The sequence below is a fragment of the Balaenoptera acutorostrata genome, chromosome 4 (assembly GCF_949987535.1).
Source record: "Balaenoptera acutorostrata chromosome 4, mBalAcu1.1, whole genome shotgun sequence".
Taxonomy (NCBI): Eukaryota; Metazoa; Chordata; class Mammalia; order Artiodactyla; family Balaenopteridae; genus Balaenoptera; species Balaenoptera acutorostrata.
Window position 1 is genome coordinate 36,474,083 of NC_080067.1, and position 18,999 is coordinate 36,493,081.

General features: G+C 42.3%; 1 protein-coding gene across 1 annotated transcript in view; it reads left to right on the forward strand.

The window, feature by feature from the left end:
• Positions 1–18,999, forward strand: part of MED12L (mediator complex subunit 12L) — a 331,114-nt gene that overhangs the window by 80,398 nt on the left and 231,717 nt on the right. Inside the window, exons 11-12 of the mRNA XM_057545673.1 lie at positions 13,372–13,503; positions 16,064–16,190. Of these exons, the coding sequence (XP_057401656.1) occupies positions 13,372–13,503; positions 16,064–16,190 (259 nt within the window). The remainder of the gene's footprint in view (positions 1–13,371; positions 13,504–16,063; positions 16,191–18,999) is intronic.

Sequence of the window (18,999 nt, forward strand, 5' to 3'; positions counted from 1 at the left end):
GTCCTTTCTGAACAGGGCAGCCTATCTTGGCTTCTGCTTGGTTTTGTAGACCCACTGTTGCCTGATCATCCCGTGTTTCGGGAGAACCTGGATGTGGGGATCTGTATGTAAACTCTCCCAATCTTAAACCACTCTGCCGGCCAAGCCGTATGTCTTGTGCGCCGTGTTTGCTCAGCTGCCTGTCGCTTTCCAGCTCCTGCTACGTGTTTTATGCAACACTGACTCAGGTAGCTTCCTGTTCAGTGTCTTAGAACCACTTCTGCTCTGCGTGCTAGAGGCGGAGGAACCGGATACCCACGTGAGGGGCTTACTGTGGGCGCCGTGAGGACCTCCTGATTCCAAGCCCTGCCTGAGTCTGTCACGTGTGACCCACAGGCAGGGGTTGCGTTGCTGACCTCACCTCTGAGCAGCAGAGTCGGGAGGTTCCCCCTTCAACTTCCAGAGCCCCCAGACCACTTCCTTCCGCTTGGCTTCTCCCCTCGTTTGTGTCAGGCGTGGGGGGAGAAGCAGCTGCAGCTGCGTCTTGGGGTGCCCTGAGGACATGGACAGAAGGGAGAGTCAAAAGGAGGCCTTTTCCCTTCTCTCTGTGGTGCCCGAGGAAGCAGACTTTCTCCTGAGTAATGACAAGGCCAAACCAGCTGCACTGGCCGAAGCTGGTCGGAACAGCGGCAGATGTGCATTTCCTCTTCCCCTGCTGTTAAATCCAGACCTATGGATTTATTGTTTGTATTTATTTTATGCCTAGGCTATTCGCCAAGTGCTCCCTGGACAGGTGTGATGAGTTCACATGGGTGTTTTTGAATGGAGAGTCCAGAACAGGCCTCCTTTCAGCTCTGGTCCAGGCCAGCTCCGCATCAGTGTGGCTGCAAGACTCTACCCGCAAGGCAGAAGCTCCGCGTCTTTTCTGTCACGTCTGTGCTCGTTCCGTGTCTCTTCCCGTGAGCCGAGGGCTCCACAGGCCCAGGGCACTTTTCCTCCTGCTCAGCGGCACGCCACCCGCCTCCAGCACTGCGCCGAGGCCCAGCAAGCCCTCGGGAGGTGTTTAATTGGTTTTTTGGGTGCTCATAAAAAGGCTGCTGGGACCATGAACAGGAAGCAGCAACCCCTCTGAAAGATTTGGCCGGGAAGGCTTGGGGTGAGGGCAGTGGTGAGATCTAGTCAGTATGTCGCTTTTACCGGTGGCTCAGGTTCAGACGCACAAGAGGCACGTGCAGGTGCCGGTGGGAGGGCGGCTGACAGGGGAGCTCTCCGCTGGCGAGTCAGCAGTTTAGTGCGTGTATTTGGTGCCGTCACGGACAATTCACTTAGCTTGACGAGTCTCAGTTTCTTCATTTGTAAAATGGGCCTTCTGTCTGCTGATGATGGGAAAATGGCACGAAACCATATGGATGAAACATTTCAATATTTATAGCTTGTAGACGGGTAGTCAGTAAACACTAGCTGCTGTCCTTCCTGACTGATGGATTTAGGGAGACCGTGAAAGAGAGATGGAAGGAATATGATCCCTTGGGACTTCCGTGGAGAAAGACAGAGACAGAGACAGAGAGAGAGAGAGACAGAGACAGACAGACAGACAGACACACACACACACAACTCTACCCGTTGCACAGTCTGCTAATCCATAAAGCACAGCCTGGATCTATCAGGCTTTTTACGTTCTTGGATTTTCACAGAGGCTCTGCCCTCAGTGGGGAAGCAGTTGGACGGGATTGGCTCACCCTGGTGAGGTGGCCGAGTACCATGTTGTCAGAGAGATCATGCTCGTTTCAATGCTTAGGGTTTTTTTTTTTTTTTTTTTAAATGTTGTTTAAGAAAAAGTCACTTTTTAAAACCGGGACTCTAAATAGGAGGGTCAGATGAGGCAAAAGTCAAGCGAACTAGGAAAACACGCACGTATGGCTTCCCGTTAAGGTGCCGTGTGAAGTGTTACAGCAGTTATTGTTAGTGCTGATCATGGCCCAGCCAGAGCTTACTGTGCCTCAGAAGTTACCCATTTTCCTGCTGGACACCCAAAGGAAGCCTTGCTCATCTTTTACAGTCACTGTTTTCTTCTTTCTTAAACCAAATCTATTAGTACAAGGGCAGTTATATTAATATAGTTGCGGGAGAAAGTGGAGTGTCCAGACACAGTAGACTTTGCTGTTATTGAGGAGGGCCAGTAATGAATCCGTTTAGATGGGGCTGGGCCTCTTGGTTTGGATGTGTGTTTCTTTTCCTTCTTCAGCCTTTTCTTGAGTACTTCTTTGCCGCCAGGCCCTGTTGTAAGAAATTTTCCATGGCTGATGAGACACATGTTTAAAAAAAAATTTTTTTTTTATTCTTCTATTTTACAGATGAGGAAATCAAGGCTTAGAGAGGTTGAGTAAGTAGCCTAAGCTCATACCCGACTCTTTGGTGGGCAAATAGGGATTGGAGTCCTAAATGGTTCCAGAACCACATTCTTGACTAGTACATTCTATTTCTTGTGCTGCTGCTTTAAAAAGTCATTTTATTTTAGGTACCTGTAGCTGAACAAACAAGTGTCAGATGTAATTTTGGAAAAAGGAGGGAAGAACCTTTATAATTGCCGTGAACAGTTTCCACATTGATATGGGCATACTGATTTGCAGTAATAACCTCTAACTGATTTTTAAAAGCGTGGCAATTTTAATGTAGTATTTACCTTAGAAAATCTTCAAGTTGAGAAATCTGGCCTTTGTAGGATATCACAACCTTGAGGCCAGTTCAAACCTGGATTTGGATCCTGGCTTTGTTGTAGAGTAGCTGGATGGGGCCCCAGACTGGTTACTTACCACCCTCAGTGTCATTCTCTCTGTACGATGACCTTACTAATAGAATCCGCTTCATATGGTGGCATATGGTAAACGCCTAGTAAATGCCAATTGTTCTGTTCTTGGCTGGGCAACTTTGGATGTCAAGTGATCTGAACCTAGCACCATGTTTTAGAAATTTATGTTTCCCTTATTCTCATCTGTATATTTCTTTCATTCGTCACAAGAGGAAAGCAGTGAAGTTTATTGTACCATGCAGTGATGACTTTTGGAAATTAAGTCTAGTGTTTTAATTATTTTCAGTTTGAGAGACATGGCACTTTTCATGGACTTGGAGGGATTTACTTCGTGATTCTAATTCATCTCATAAATGACTGCTGTTATCATGCAGTTACGTATTTCTCAAAACTATTTTCTTTATTCGTATTATTATTATTTAAATGTTTATGATTTAACTGAGGGATAGCAAATTAATTTTTTGGCAGAGGGCAAATTAATGACAGTTGATTTAAATACTCAGAAATTGTTTTAATTTTCTTATCTTCCTCCTGCCTTCTCAGAACTTGGAGTTGTACTATTTTTAACTGCTGCATTAAAGAGAAAAAAAAAAGGGAAGTCTTTTTTGCTTTCATGGTGTATGTTTTGCTTCTCAGATGTCACAAGACCTAAAGACTAGCAACAGTGATTCTAAGGTTGTGAGACCAGGAAACTGCCCTTTCCCTCATCAAAAATCAGCTGTCTCAAATATCTTTTGGAAATGGACACATGGAAACATTCATATGTATAAAGATTTTTAAAAAATGAATGCATACTTATATTTAAATAATAAATCTTCTGAGTGTGTGGTTAATAATCTTATTAGGCTTATTGCCTTATATGGTGATTCTGACTGTTAGAAATACTGTTCCTGACTGTGTACAACAGGCTTACGCTCTATTAGCAGTTCAGACCAATTTTTACCTTACTCAATTCTTGAAATTCATCCAGATCTCCATAATGTGCTTCAGTTTGCAAACCATGTGACTTGCTAATATCACCGCTCTATGTATTATCCCATATTATTTATTGGTGCTGTAATATGAATAATATTTTTGTCCAGATGTGACCATTTTGTTTAATGTTGACTAAGAGTGATTAATTACATTTGTAAACATGTCCTTTTAGTCTCAGATTAAAAAGTTATTGAAGAGCTTTATTCAGTATCTGATTTCAAGTCCTTTTTGTTTGCTGTTGCTTACAGTAATGAGTCATTGATTTTTTCCCCCATCCTTTTTATGGTACTGTTTTATAATGTATATTAAGAAATTTCTTATTAAAATAGCAAACAACCTCACAAAGTACCTTCTAAATTTCTGAAGGAAACCTGCTTCTCAGATGTAGTTGCCAATTATTTTTCCTTCTTTGTTTGTTACAGAATAGACCTGTGGTTAGTTTCTAGAGATCATTAGGTTATTGAGTGATTGAATAAGAAATGAATTAGACTTAATCTATTTAAATAGTTTGTGCCTGCCCTCTCCTAGGAAAGAAAAATGTAACACATCCCCCTTATGATGAGAATCTTTCTTTGCATTTGGAATATCTTTATTATAGATATAGGTGGCACCATTAATGATGATGATTTGCAGCGGAGTTAATAATGATTTTAGTATTTTGCCACTATGGGTGGGTCCCACGTTCATGAGGCCAGGTGACAGTGCTGGTAATTGAAGGATCTTACTGATTTTTGAATTTTGGGTCCATCCATCCTCTCTCACTTGTTTTCATTATAGAAATTATTTCTTCTTGTGCTTTTTTTTTTTTTTTTACATCTTTATTGGAGTATAATTGGTTTACAATGGTGTGTTAGTTTCTGCTTTATAACAAAGTGAATCAGCTATACATATACATATATATATATGTGTGTGTGTGTGTGTGTATATATATATATGCTGCCGAAACGAGCACTCTTCTTGTGATTTCTATACACATAGTACATGAATACATTTTTGATATCAAGAAGTCCCTTTCAGCCCACAACTTGGACTCCCTGTCCCACCCTTCTGCCCAGAAGGGGGTGCATTTTGGCATGCATCCCCGCTGTGGAGGCAGATAGCTTAGATTTGACTCTTAGGTCTGTGACCTAGTATCTTTGAGACATTTAACAAGTTATTTAACCTTTGGCCTCAGTTTGCTCAACAATCATAGGATTGTTGTGAAAGCATTAGAGCAGGGCAGACCGTATAACAAACACTCATTATATACACAAACAGTAACCACCGTGCATTTTGGTCCATATCCTTTGTGTACTTTCCTGGGCATTTATGTACTTGTATGTGGACACTTAACAACTAGGTTGGGGGACATAAATGGGATTGCTTCCTGCAAAATATTCTGCACGGTTTTTTTGTTTTTGTTTTTTTCATGACTACTTAGTATTTTCATCACTTTTTAGTTGTCTGTTTTCTTCTAGTCATGATGTTTTTCAATTCTTTGGGTTGCTGGGAGGAGAATTTTAGGCACACTGTAGTAATCTTGCCGTATCTGTTCAAGTGTTTATGTTTCTTTCCATTGGCTCAGTCTTTCAGAATGATGCTAAATAATGGTTTTGTGGCCAGCATCCTTGACTCATTAAGTTAGGAATGGGAACGTTTCTAGTGTTTTATACTTAATCAGCTGTTAGATTAAATCAGTTATTTTTCCTTTTTTTAAATGTATACGTTTATTTATTTATTTATTTATTTATCTTTGGCTGCTTTGGGTCTTCATTGCTGTGTGCGGGCTTTCTCTAGTTGCAGTAAGCGGGGGCTACTCTTCGTTGCGGTGCGCAGGCTTCTCATTGTGGTGGCTTCTCTTGTTGCAGAGCACGGGCTGTAGGTGTGTGGGCTTCAGTAGTTGTGGCACGCGGGCTCAGTAGCTGTGGCTCACAGGCTCTAGCACGCAGGTTCAGTAGTTGTGGCGCATGGGCTTAGTTGCTCCGCGGGCATGTGGGATCTTCCCAGACCAGGGCTCAAACCCGTGTCCCCTGCTTTGGCAGGTGGACTCTTAACCACTGCGCCACCAGGGAAGTCCCCTATTTTTCCATATTAAGTAAGTGCACGTGTGTGTCAGGGGAGGGGAACAAATCGTAAATCCCATCCCCCCTCCCCCCTACCATCCACCTTGTTTTTACCTTTGGTTTCATGTAACACTGTATTATTGCTTTCACTCTTTGATTAATGATATCTATTGAATCTACTATGTGCCAGGTACTGTGGTAGATACTGAAAAGAAAACCATGGAAAAGACAGATCCCTGCCTTGTACAAGCATCTGATCTAGCAAGTGTCAGAGGAGGAATGAAATCTTTGGTAATTCACTCCTGTGGTTTCATTTTCTGCATGTCAATTAGATTAGAGGTCTGGCTCATCCCTAGAGAGGTACAAGTCAGGGCCAGAGCAGCGGGGAGCAGTGGTTGGTTGGAGTGGGCTGGGAGGCAGGCTTCCTGGGGTGCATTTGAGCCCCTTGGGAGGTTTCCATGCAATCATGATGCTCCTTGTGCTGCCGCTGATCTTGATTCACCCATCATGGGAACAACAGAAAAAATTAGGTGTCCCGGTCCTGCTACTTTTGACCTCTGTGCCCTGGGCCATCTTACTTAACTTCTGAACCTCAGTTTTCTCACCTGTAAAATGGGAATCGCAGCACCTCCTTAAAGTTTGTTGTTGAGATTAGAGATGATGTATGTAAAACACCCAGTATCTGCTCAGTAAATATTTTCAGTTATTACTACTGCTATCACTCTGGTTGAAAATTTACAGTTGTTAATATTATTATTGCCATGATTACATTTTAATTTCTGTCAGGGCTAGACCCCACATTCTTTTTTTTTTTTTTTAATTTATTTATTTATGATTGCATTGGGTATTCGTTGCTGCGCGTGGACTTTCTCTAGTTGAGGCGAGCGGGGGCTACTCTTCATTGCGGTGCGCGGGCTTCTCATTGCGGTGGCTTCTCTTGTTGTGGAGCACGGGCTCTAGGCGCGCAGGCTTCAGTAGTTGCAGCACGAGGGCTCAGTAGTTGTGGCTCGCGGGCTCTAGAGCGCAGGCTCAGTAGTTGTGGTGCACGGGCTTTGTTGTTCCGTGGCATGTGGGATCTTCCCCGACCAGGGCTTGAACCCATGTCCTGCATTGACAGGCGGATTCTTAACCACTGTGCCACCAGGGAAGCCCAACCCCACATTCTTGACCCCCTAGTTTGGTGCTTTTTCTCTGACCTTAACTTTATGTGTCATGGCTCTCTGTCTCTCTCCTGTTCTTGTGTATCCCATTTGCCTGTGTGTGGTTAGAGGCTAGGGGTGTGCATGCTGTGTATTTTCAACAACTTCTTACTATCTGTCAAAGTACCAGTATGAAAAGCTGTCTGTTGCTGCCCATGAAGACTCCAACTCTGGCTTGTAGTGTTTGGGAAGATGAAGTACTTTTCTTTAATAGTTGAGAGGTGTGTTTCCCTTTCCTAATGGATATTTAAAGCCAGTAGCCATGAAGCTATGTTGTGAAAGATGCATATTACATGGAAATAAATATTATTGCACAAGGGAGCAGAGTACTTTGATGCTCTGAGCACCCAGAGTAGAGGCGGAAGAGCAAAGAGAAGCTCGGGGCCATCGTGTACCCTGGGGGAGGGTCAAGATCACCTTCCAGGTTCTCTGAACACAGTGTAGCTCTACTTATTTAGTTCATTTCCCAAGATTTATCTTGTGGCAAGAGTTCCATTAATTAGTTGAGTGATCTTGGGCAAGTTACTTAACATCTCTATGCCTTGGTTTCCTTATTTGTAAAAAGAGGTAATCATAATAACTAGCTCATAGGTAGTGAAGATTGAAAGAAATAATTCTGGAAACACATCGTAGTGTCTGACTGTAAACTGAGTAAGCACTCAATAATAAATGTTCATTCTCTTTGTTACTAGCGCCTGAAAATTTGCCATCGTTATCTTTGTTAGTGATTTTGAGAGTGATTAAGCCCATACCAAGTTACTTTTTATTTTAAATTTTCATTAGAGGCGACTGAAAGGTTTACATTTAAGGTCAAGTATTGATACTTTCCATTTTTTGTTTTGTCTGCTCTGGCCAGTTAAAAGTGCTAAGACTTTAGTAATGACTAGAACAAGCAATATATATTGCCGAAAACCTGTTCTGAAAATCGACATTTGATCAGAATAGAAACAGACAATTTCATTTGGTCAGGGCTAGTCTCTTTATCATCCAAAACATTTTACAAGACTGAGCAGAGAGCAGTGCATGTAATGAGTACCTGATAGAGTGATTTTTTCTTTTTCTTGTGTTCAAAGAATTGCCTAAAGTCTTCACTGCCCATCAAAGGCCCAACTCCAGGATGTCACATTGAAGCTGAGAGGATGGGGCACTACAGTTAGTAACCCCCTCCTTGAACCACTTGGGGCAGGAGGAGGAGTAGTACCCCCAGAAGAAGTAAGGGTGCTGTTCCCGGAAGAAGGGAAGAATGGTGGGCGGGCAGAGAGCAGACCTTGTCTGAGGTCTGAGAACTTCTCTTCTTGGGAGGATTTGAGCTTTGCTGGTAATCGTGCACCTCTGACTTCCCCTCTCCTGTGTTCCGTTACAAGCCTGTCTTATCTGCCTCTCCTATTTATGCATCTTTAATTAGATATTGAAATATTGCTCTTTGCCTGCAGAAAAGTAGAAATAAAAACAAAACCACCATCACAAAAATTTCCATGGTTCCACTCCTGAAGACAGATTCTCTGGCCTGTGAATCATCTGTGTGGATCTTTCTCTCCCTGTAAGGTCACCTGGTTTTCTCTGATTTGATCCTTTAGGTGACTCTTTAAAATTTCAGAGGGAAACTTTGTCAGTTTGGGGAGCTGGGAGGGGGGCAGTATCTTGGTGTCATGCTTCACTGATGCCTAGAGGACTCATATCATTTTACTTTAAGATAATTTCCTTGAGCTATAGAGATTGAATTCTTGAAGCAAATAACGGGAACATTTTAAAGACTATTGTTATATGGTAGACATTTCATCCAAAAGGGAAATATCAACTTTTATTCCTGTAAAGTAATACATGAGACTGTTTATATCTAATGCCTAGAAGAAGGCCTGGTGGCAATACATATTTATTGATGAATTAATAAGTGAATGTATTAATGAGGCTACTACCTGGTTCGTGGTACTCTTCTTCTGTGAGTTACCATTAAACTTTTTTCCCTAGATTTTTAATATTGTATTGTAGCCTTCCTATATTTGCCATTTAAACAGCAGTCCTCTGCCCCTATAATTCCTTGAACCTCAACGCTACTTTTTGTGTGTTTGTTTAAAACTTCTTCGAATTAATTTCCTATTGCTGCTGTAACAAGTTATCAGAAATTTAGTGGCTTAAACAGCACAGATTTATTCTCTTATGGTTCTGGAGGTTATGATCTTTGGGCTCTAATCAAAGGGTCAGTTGGGCTGCGTTCCTTCTGCAGGCTCTAGGGGAGAATTTGTTTCCTTGCATTTCCAGCTTCTAGAGATCACCTGCATTCCTTAGCTTGTGTTCCCTTGCTCCATCTTCAAAGTCATCAGCGTGGCATCTGCAAATCTCTCCCTGCCTCTGACTCCTGTTTCCGTCGTCGCATGTCTTCCCCTGACTCTCCTGCCTTCCCTTTCCCTTACAAGCTCCCCTGTGATTACATTGGACCCACCCAAATAATGCAGGGTAATCGCCTCTTCTCAAGACCCTTGTCTCAATCACAACTACTGCACAGTCCCCTTTTGTCATTTACAGTAACATATTCACAGGTCCTGAGATGAAGATGTGCACATCTTTGGGGTGGGGGAGGGAGATTATTCTGCCTACCATATACCTATTTCTCCTTTTGTTCATCCCAGTTTTTGTTTGTTTGTTTGTTTGTTTAATTCCATGTTTTTCTCCCGTATCTCTCTCTCTCTCTCTCTCTTTTTTTTTTTAAAATTTTATTTATTTCTTTATTTATTTATGGCTGAGTTGGGTCTTTGTTTCTGTGCGAGGGCTTTCTCTAGTTGCGGCGAGCGGGGGCCACTCTTCATCGCGGTGCGTGGGCCTCTCACTATCGCGGCCTCTCTTGTTGCGGAGCAGAGGCTCCAGACGCGCAGGCTCAGTAGTTGTGGCTCACGGGCCCAGTTGCTCCGCGGCATGTGGGATCTTCCCAGACCAGGGCTCGAACCCGTGTGCCCTGCATTGACAGGCAGATTCTCAACCACTACGCCACCTGGGAAGCCCCTCTCTTTTTTTTTTTTTTCCTGGCTGCTTGTGGGATCTTAGTTCCCCAACTAGAATTTGAACCCAAGCCCCGGAAGTGAAAGCACTGAGTCCTAACCACTGGACCGCCAGGGAATTCCCTGTGCATCTCAGTTTTGAAATTTAACTCATTCCTCAAAATTTTTCTTGAAAGCCACCTTCTAAAAGAAGCATCTAATAATTCCCTTCAGTCCTCTCTCTCTGCTCCTGTTAAATGTTGTTGGCTTTCTGCGATAATTTTTGTTTTCTTTTTCTATGCGTCCAAATTATTTATATACATGTGTGTCTGTCCCACTTAATTGCCATCTCGTGGAAGGCAGGGGCCTATATTTAGTTCATATCTTGAGCTGCTAAATTACCTCAAATTTTTGCCTTGAAGTTATTTTGTTTTAAAATAATATTTATTAAATTCCACTCTACAGTTATTGGTTGCCTTAAAGAAAGGGAGTTCAATATTTTTAGACATCTGTTTACAGGATGAGAACGCGTTTCAACTTCCATATTTGAAGTCATGATGTCCTTTTGACAGTTATTTGAATTAATTTGTAAGATAGCATCTGGCAGACAAATGGAAGCCATCCTCTAATAATTTTCTAAAAATTATCTAGAGCAGAGCAGTGGCAAGGCTCTGGGTGGTGGGGTATGAGGCATCTTTGCGTGGGTGTCTGTCTGTATGCCTCTTGAACGTGTCTGATGGGGTGTACCCTGGAGCTGGTGTTTAGAGTGAAGTAAGCAGGGGCCCCTCCTCATTTTTGATAATTAGTGGAATCTAGAAAAGACCTCTTGGTAAAACCACTTAAAATATGAACCAAAATTTTGTAGTTAATAGGGGGGATAGGGATGTTTGAATGGGAAGTTACCTCAGAGAGCAATGCTAAATTTTAAAAATTTATGTTATAACAATTTTTCAATAGTAAAGAAGAATGAAACGCCTCATGACTCAAGTATATAAATATGTAATTATTTATATTGCAGAGATAGCTTGCCTTGAAGTTGGTATAATATCACTTGATTTTCCGATATGATCTTCTGAGAAGTTAGTCATAAAACTTCTTTTGTAATAGCTTACTGTTTCTTTTAAAATCAGCACTGAGCCTGCCAATTCTTCCCTCCCCACCACTCCAGTATCCTCGGGAAAGAGTGGCCTCATTTGGCAGGCTGTTTGATATTCAGAAAGGAGTGGGCTTTGCACTTTTGGAATCTGGCCAGGATTGGAAAATACTTATTGGTTGAAAATAGATTTTGAAATGTATAACTGTTTATGGGCATAATTAAAATTTTATATTTTAAAACTCAGTCTTTTAGCAGCGTTTCCCCCTGATGTTCTTAATTCACTTAATTCCTAATAATTACATATTGAGGCCACAACTGCAGTGGGTAGACTGCAGGCCCGTGTGTCTTCAAGTTCGTATCTCAGATGTCTGTAATCCAGCACATCTCATTGCCTATGAGATGTGGAAGGTGCCGGGGCCTTGACTTAAGTCACTTTCCTCCCCACACCTTCAGAACAGCTTGTTGCTTTATGATCAGTTGCCTTTTCTGCTTTTCCCTCTAGAGGGTGAACTTTTTGAGAACAAGGGCCAGATCTTTAAAATTTTTATTTCCTCAATGCCTGGCATATCCTGGGTGTTTAATAAGTGTTTCTGAAAGTGAATTCTCTCTTTCCCAAGACTTGTTTTCTAGTACATTTCTGCCCCAAACCAGTGGTCAATATCTGGATGTGTTAAAAAGAAATCTTTTCCTTTATATAGTTTTCTCTATGCATTTCTAGGTCAAGCAGAGCTTATTACTTACGTTGGGTGACTCAATTATTCTTCTGTAGCACATTTTCATTTTGTTTGATGATGCAGAGGGAAAAGAACTTTGTAAATGTGGATGTAATGCACATTACTGACTGATGAATTTATTAAAAACTGATGGCAGTATTTTTAAAATAAATCCTTTTCTTCTCTTTAATATTCTAAATCTAAGCATGCGGTGCTTCACTGCACTGACTTTTATATTTTTTGCTTTTCCCAGGACTGGATTGAATCCAGGCAGGAATTCCTCCCAGTTTGCTTTCTTTTTTAAATGTTATGTTCAACCTTTATACATTGTAATTGAACTATTTCTCTTGTTTTAAATTAAGAGACTCAGAGCTCCTTTTGAGATACCTGCCCCAGATACCATTTCTTTAAGTCAGCATGTGTTTAACCGAATTTAGGGTAGGATGGGTAAAAATCTTGGAATAAACTGATTTTCATGATCTGAATTGTCTGCTGGTATCTAAAAGCTGATCAGGGATTCTTGGATGTCTTCTCAGAGTCCTCAAAGCTTCTGAAGTGTTGTGCTAAAGTACATGTGTATATGTATATTTTTGCTGAGAGTGTGCCCCTAGCTATCATAATCTTAATTGAGCTTACGGATTCTAAGAAGTTAAGAGCGTCTCACATAGCATATAAATGCCAGTACTGTGATTGTCTGGTTCTTTTGGCATAGTGTTTATACAACGGGGCAGATGTTAAAAATGAGCAGCTGGTGTTCAGTGTTTGGCATAGCGCCTCTACAGGGAAAGGTGCGATTCTGCGGAGGGACGATCGCCCTGCTTACTTACACCCCCCCTCCCCCCGCAGTTCATGTCACTTGGGTCCCTGTGGCCTTTCTCTGACTCTTCTGGTCCTCAGTCCGTGGTACCCATCTCTAGGCCACGGCAGCTACAGCTGATGGTTCTGGTGGCAGTGCTCAGCCCTACCCAGATCCAGGCCACCGTCCTCTGTTAACTGGGTCTGCTCGTAACTCTTGTTCCTTTCTATGCCTGGCTGTCACTCTTCATGCTTGTTGTTTCTAAGGCCGTGAGTTTTGGTCAGCATCCCGGCCTCCCCTCCCATTTGTTCCTTCCAATTCCTCCTTGGACTGGGAGACCTGCTAGCCTGGCTTGTTAGGATTATGTGTTGACTGAGGCGGTGAGTGAGGACCCAAGGGGCTCAGCAGTGGAGTGAAGTACCTGGGCTTTGTAACAGCTGTCCTTGACGTTCAAGTGGTCGGTTTCCTTTTCTGTTTCCTTTGAAATTGAGCTCTGGAGGCTTGATGGGGCTGGCTTATGATGATCCTGTGTAAGTGAAAGCATACACAAGGAAACTCTTAATTTTCTTGGAATTGTCACAGATTCAGCTGTTCTAAGTTAAGTGGTTTCCTTCCTGATGACTGACGTTTTACTCTTTATACCTCAGTTAAAATAGATTTGGGGACACTTTCTAAAACAAATGTAAAACAATATAAGAAGAAAGCTTCCAACCTCAGATATTCTGTGGCTCGTATGCTACGTGTCGTGCATCAGGTGACATGGCTGGTACCCCTTTCTGTTGGTCGTCAGGCTGCCCCCAGTGATGAAGCCGTGGTGACACTGCTGTGCGAATGGGCCGTGAGCTGTAAGCGATCAGGCAAGCACAGGGCCATGGCTGTGGCAAAGCTCTTGGAGAAGAGGCAAGCGGAAATCGAGGCAGAGGTAGGTTGGGTTTTCCTTCTCCTTGTCGATGCCATTGTTTTAAAAATACTGCTTAGGGCAGGATTCTGTTTCTTACTCTCATTATGCTTTTTTTTTTTTTTTTTTTTTTCCCTTTTGAAGAGGAAAGGAAGAATATACAAATTCACATAAGGACTCCATAGTAGGATTCCTCTAAGTCGATGAAGCCAATAATTTATATTCTGGACTACTTTCAAATAAAACTTCAATATCTGATTTACAGTGGAAATCTCCCTTTGAGAGGTTAAGGCACACACACACACATACATAGATGTCTGTACACTTGGTATTATATACATTTGTGTATATGTACACACGTGTAGTGGATCTAGAAACACTTTCTTGAGGCAGTCCTGACTGTGAGGTTACAGATGCCCATTTGTATTCGTTTTTGAGATGGTGTTCTGGCCCCGGAGAGAGCAATTAAAGCCTCCGGAGTAGATTAGAAGGGAACAAGCAAAGCTAACCTCGTCCGCATTAGCTTTGTTGAAGGAAAGCTTCCAAGTGAGCCTTCCTTTCTGCCTGTGGGGCCTGGCGGGGGCAGCTCTGGAGAAGGCATGTGTGTGATCTGACCAGGCTGTCACCTCTCCCCTGGACAGCTGTGACCGCAGGGCCTCCTGCCTAGTGTCTCCCTCCCTCCCTCCCGTGTTCCCCACCATCCTCCACCCAGCAGCCAGAGACGCCTTTTCAACATGGACACAGATCACATTGTCCCCTTCCTGAAACTCCCAGTGGTTCCTTCCCGTGACCCACAGAGCCTCACAGGAGCCCCGCACCTGCCCTTGCCACCTCCTCCCGGACCTCCCTCCGCGGGGTGACACAGCCCCAGCTGCGCTGGTCTTCCTTGTCCGCACACACACCACACCCGTGTTTCTCTTGGGGCCCTTGCTCTTGCTGTCCCTCCCGGGTGGCACGCCCCGTCCCCCCCTCTTTACACGGCCGTTCCCGTTTCCGGAGGTGTCGCTTCCTGTCTAGCATTCCTGGCTCAACATGTACCACCTCCTCAGGAAGCTCCTCCGTCCCCACCTGCTGTACAGTTAACGGCACCCACCCCTCGGCCCCTCTTTCTCAGGCGGCTCTGTTTCACTTTCCTCACTGGCTTCTCTTTTAATGCCTGTGAGAGTACGCTTGACAACAGGGGCCTTGCTCATCCTGTTCAGCGTTGTGTTACTGATAATACACCTGCTTCCTGTGACAGTATTAAAAAATGAAATGGGAAGAATATTTTCATAGACATCTCCTTCTGTTGGGAAAGCACTGTTCACCAAATACAAAAGGCCATGTCGTTGAAATTGGGACTTTAAGGCTATTGACGCTAAGGTGTAAACCACATGGCCCCTTTTACAATGGCCAAATTAGGAAAAGCGTTTCACTGCTTTTTTCCTACGTCTTTATGAATAGAATATATTCTACAGCGAATTGCAACGATTAAACTTCAGTAACTAAAGTTGAATTCCTCAAATTTCATTGCTCCTTCTGGATTGTTTTTATTGTGTCTTCCCCTCCCCGCTTGTGTATCCCAGAACACTGCCCACACCCCCACCACTCACACACACACACACGCATGCACACACACACACACACACACATGCACACACGCACACACACACACACACACACACTCACACTCAGAAGAGGTTCACATATAGATGACAGTAATTTTAATAAGTGTAAATGTATTCATAGCTAAAAATGTATTCTCTCTGAAATGTTTAAAATAATTGATTTCTATTAATCAGTTTTCAAAATTTGACCTTTATAAAGAGAGGATGGATTGAATAAATCATATCTAAATATAATAATATTTTAATATTAAAGTAGATAATGAAAATGGGAAGAATCAGAGGGATATCAAAAAAGAATAGAAAATGAGGTTCTGATTGCTTCTAAACTGTTTCTTTACCAGTCTTCCAACAAGTCCTGACCTTAAGAATGTAGAAGTTAAACAGCTTCTCTCAATGTGTTTCATGAACTGTGGAGATTCCAGGAGGTTCTGAGAGAGCTTCTTGGTGAAGTGTGATGAGTGAAAGAATCTTATTAGAAGAATAATGTTAGTTTTCTCATTTGATACCACACTTCCCCACCATACTCGTAAATTCACTGCTTGACAAAAACAAACACAAAAGAATCAAACGCAATAATGCATGCCCAAATATTTCTCGGAGGGAATACCATTAAACATGAACTATTTAAAAATGAAGACAACCTCAAATTATTTTTAGCAGTTTTGCATAGGGGTAGTGAGTAGTTCATTGTACTATATTACATATTCAACGGATATTCATACTGTGCTGTGCAGAGTATATAATTCACGTGAATAATGTTTTTCACAGGGGTTCTTTGAAATCATTTGAATTGTTCGGGGGCAGTTTCCCTCAACTTTTAGAAATTATATTCACTTATGATGCATGGCCCTCAAATAAATACAGAAATCTCAATTAATTTTGCCTGTTTTATCCAAGAACATAAATGTTAATAAAAAACTAACACATTTCAAACTTGTCCTCTATAATTAACTTTGCTTGTTTATTTTTAATCTTAGAGATGTGGTGAATCAGAGGTCTTAGATGAGAAGGAGTCCATTTCTTCAGCCTCTCTTGCTGGATCTAGTTTGCCTGTTTTCCAGAATGTTCTGCTAAGGTTTTTAGATACACAGGCCCCCTCGTTGTGTAAGTAAAGCTCTTTGCTTTTAGATCTTAGATAAGGGGATTGACCTTTTTTGGAATTGATCAGAAAGGGGAGAAAACCCTCCCCCCTCCCTTATCTGTAATCTTATCAAAAGTTCTTTGTACTGAATATAATGCATATTTCACCACGCAAAATTTTGTAGCCTATTTTCAATGGAGACTTTTATGCTATTTTAGAATCAGGCAATCTTGAAAGACTTAAAAATTTCCAGAGTTTTATAGTTAAAACAGTAAGTCAGCTCATTCCCTTGTGTTTGGTGGACTAATTTCCCCTTTCTAGATCTGTCTTACCAAAAGAGAGGAGCTAAGGTCCTGTGATGTTTATTATATATATATATTGTGATTATGAACTTTCTCTTTTTGCACTGTTTTCTAAATTCCTGATTTTCTAACTTCTGACATTAAAAGGGGGAAAAAATAAAACAAAAGTACCTTATAAGCAGGTCTCTGATACAAGGAACTAGTTTGTAAAGATGGTTGGCTGCTTGCCTGCACTCTCTTGGATGTTCATGTCCTATCATGTTCTTTTTGTGTCTTTATTCCATCGTTGGTGGGGAGAGGGGGATTTGGGGAATAAACAACCACCCAGTGGGTTCATACTGTAGGTGGAAACTTTAAAGAAATCATTTGTGTGAGCTAAGTGGGCTTGACCTTATTCTGAGGTTTTCATCTGACAAAGGACAGCAGGGAGGGTCTCAGGATAGATGGTGATGGAAAAACAGAAAAATGGCAAAAAGTGACAAATGATAGACAGGAGAGAAAAGAGTGGAAGGTAGAGAAGGGAGCCATCTGTGGAGAAGAAAGAGGTAAAGCAGCAAGAAACAGTACTGCTTCCTATCCCTCTGAGGAGGGCCTCGTTTAGGGTTGAGTGACACCTGGGGGTGAGGTTAGTTACTTGGTGGCTCTTCTAGGCTAGAGGGAGAACAAGAGCCCCAGCCAAGCTGGTGGTCGGAATGTAGGGAGCAGTGATGAAGCCTGGAGAAGGCAGCAGAGAAACGAAAGGACAGGAGAGATTCCGGAGAGGAGAAAATACGTTGTCAGGGATGGAAGTCAGCAGCTCTGACTTACCTTGTGTCCTGGGGGAGACAGACATTTGCCCCTCGCTCCCCTCATCGTGTCCCCATTCCTGTTACCAAAGAAATTTGGGAAGAACTTCCTCCTCCTACGCCTTGCTTGCTCTGGATCCCACTTACTGCTCTGTCAGAGAAAGCTCTTCTGCTTCTCTGAATCAAGCTTGCTCATCATTGGCTTTGGAGATGGGCGAGAGCATACATTTAGGCTTACGGTTTAGGGCACTGAGTGTAGTATTCCCTGGATCCAGCTGTTGTCTTTATTGGTGTTTGTGAATGTGATGGTACCAGGGACTGAGCTTTGTAGGTTTAGTCTCAGTACTTTAGTCATTCTTTAACCTTCTTGCAAAGGTGCAGACACAGAGTTTTATAGCTGCGATATTAAAAGTCATAATGTGAGTGAAACAGACTGGCTATGAATTTAAAAAGATGACACAGCTCCATCTTGGGACCCTTTTTATTCCATCGTCCCTTTTTCTTTTCAGTGGATCCCACTCACTAGTTTTTTCCAATACCACCTGAATTATGGTTCTATTGTGAAGTCTCCTTTGAAAAAGTGCAAACCACTCTCCCCCAAAACACGGATACACTCTAAGTAGAACAAACAGTCGTGAGTCATGAATCATGAGCAGTTATAATAGTAAAACCAGAGGAAAGCAGTCTAGCCCTGCTTTTTTTTTCCTTACCTGAAATTTTGTGTGTTTGCATGATTACTTAAGTCATCATTCATTTGCCAGGGACCACTACCTTTAATCTAGAAATGGTGCTTAGGACGCTGGATACTATCGATAGTTTTCAGTCACAGTGGGACAATCAAAACTGGTGTGCCACAGCAAAGGAAACCCTAAACAAGACGAACAGACCACCCTCCGAAGGGGAGAAAACATTTGCAAACGAAGCAACTGGCGAAGGATTAATCCCCCAATTATACAAGCAGCTCATGCAGCTCAATATCAAAGAAACAAACAACCCAATCCAAAAATGGGCAGAAATAGACATTTCTAAATAGACATTTCTCCAAAGAAGATATACAGATTGCCAACAAACCCATGAAGGGATGCTCCACATCACTAATCATTAGAGAAATGCAAATCAAAACCACAATGAGGTATCACCTCACACCGGTCAGAATGGCCATCATCAAAAAATCTACAAACGATAAATGCTGGAGAGGGTGTGGAGAAAAGGGAACCCTCTTGCACTGCTGGTGGGAATGTAAATTGATACAGCCACTACGGAGAACAGTATGGAGGTTCCTTTAAAAACTAAAAGTAGAACTACCATATGACCCAGCAATCCCACTACTGGGCATATACCCTGAGAAAACCATAATTCAAAAAGAGTCATGTACCACAATGTTCACTGCAGCACTATTTACAATAGCCAGGACACGGAAGCAACCTAAGTGTCCATCAACAGATGAATGGATAAAGAAGATGTGGCACATATATACAATGGAATATTACTCAGCCATAAAAAGAAATGAAATTGAGTTATTTGCAGTGAGGTGGATGGACCTAGAGTCCGTCATACAGAGTGAAGTAAGTCAGAAAGAGAAAAACAAATACCGTATGCTAACACATATATATGGAATCTTAAAAAACAAAATGGTTCTGAAGAACCTAGGGGCAGGACGGGAATAAAGACGTAGACATAGAGAATGGACTTGAGGACACGGGGAGGGGGAAGTGTAAGCTGGGACGAAGTGAGAGAGTGGCATT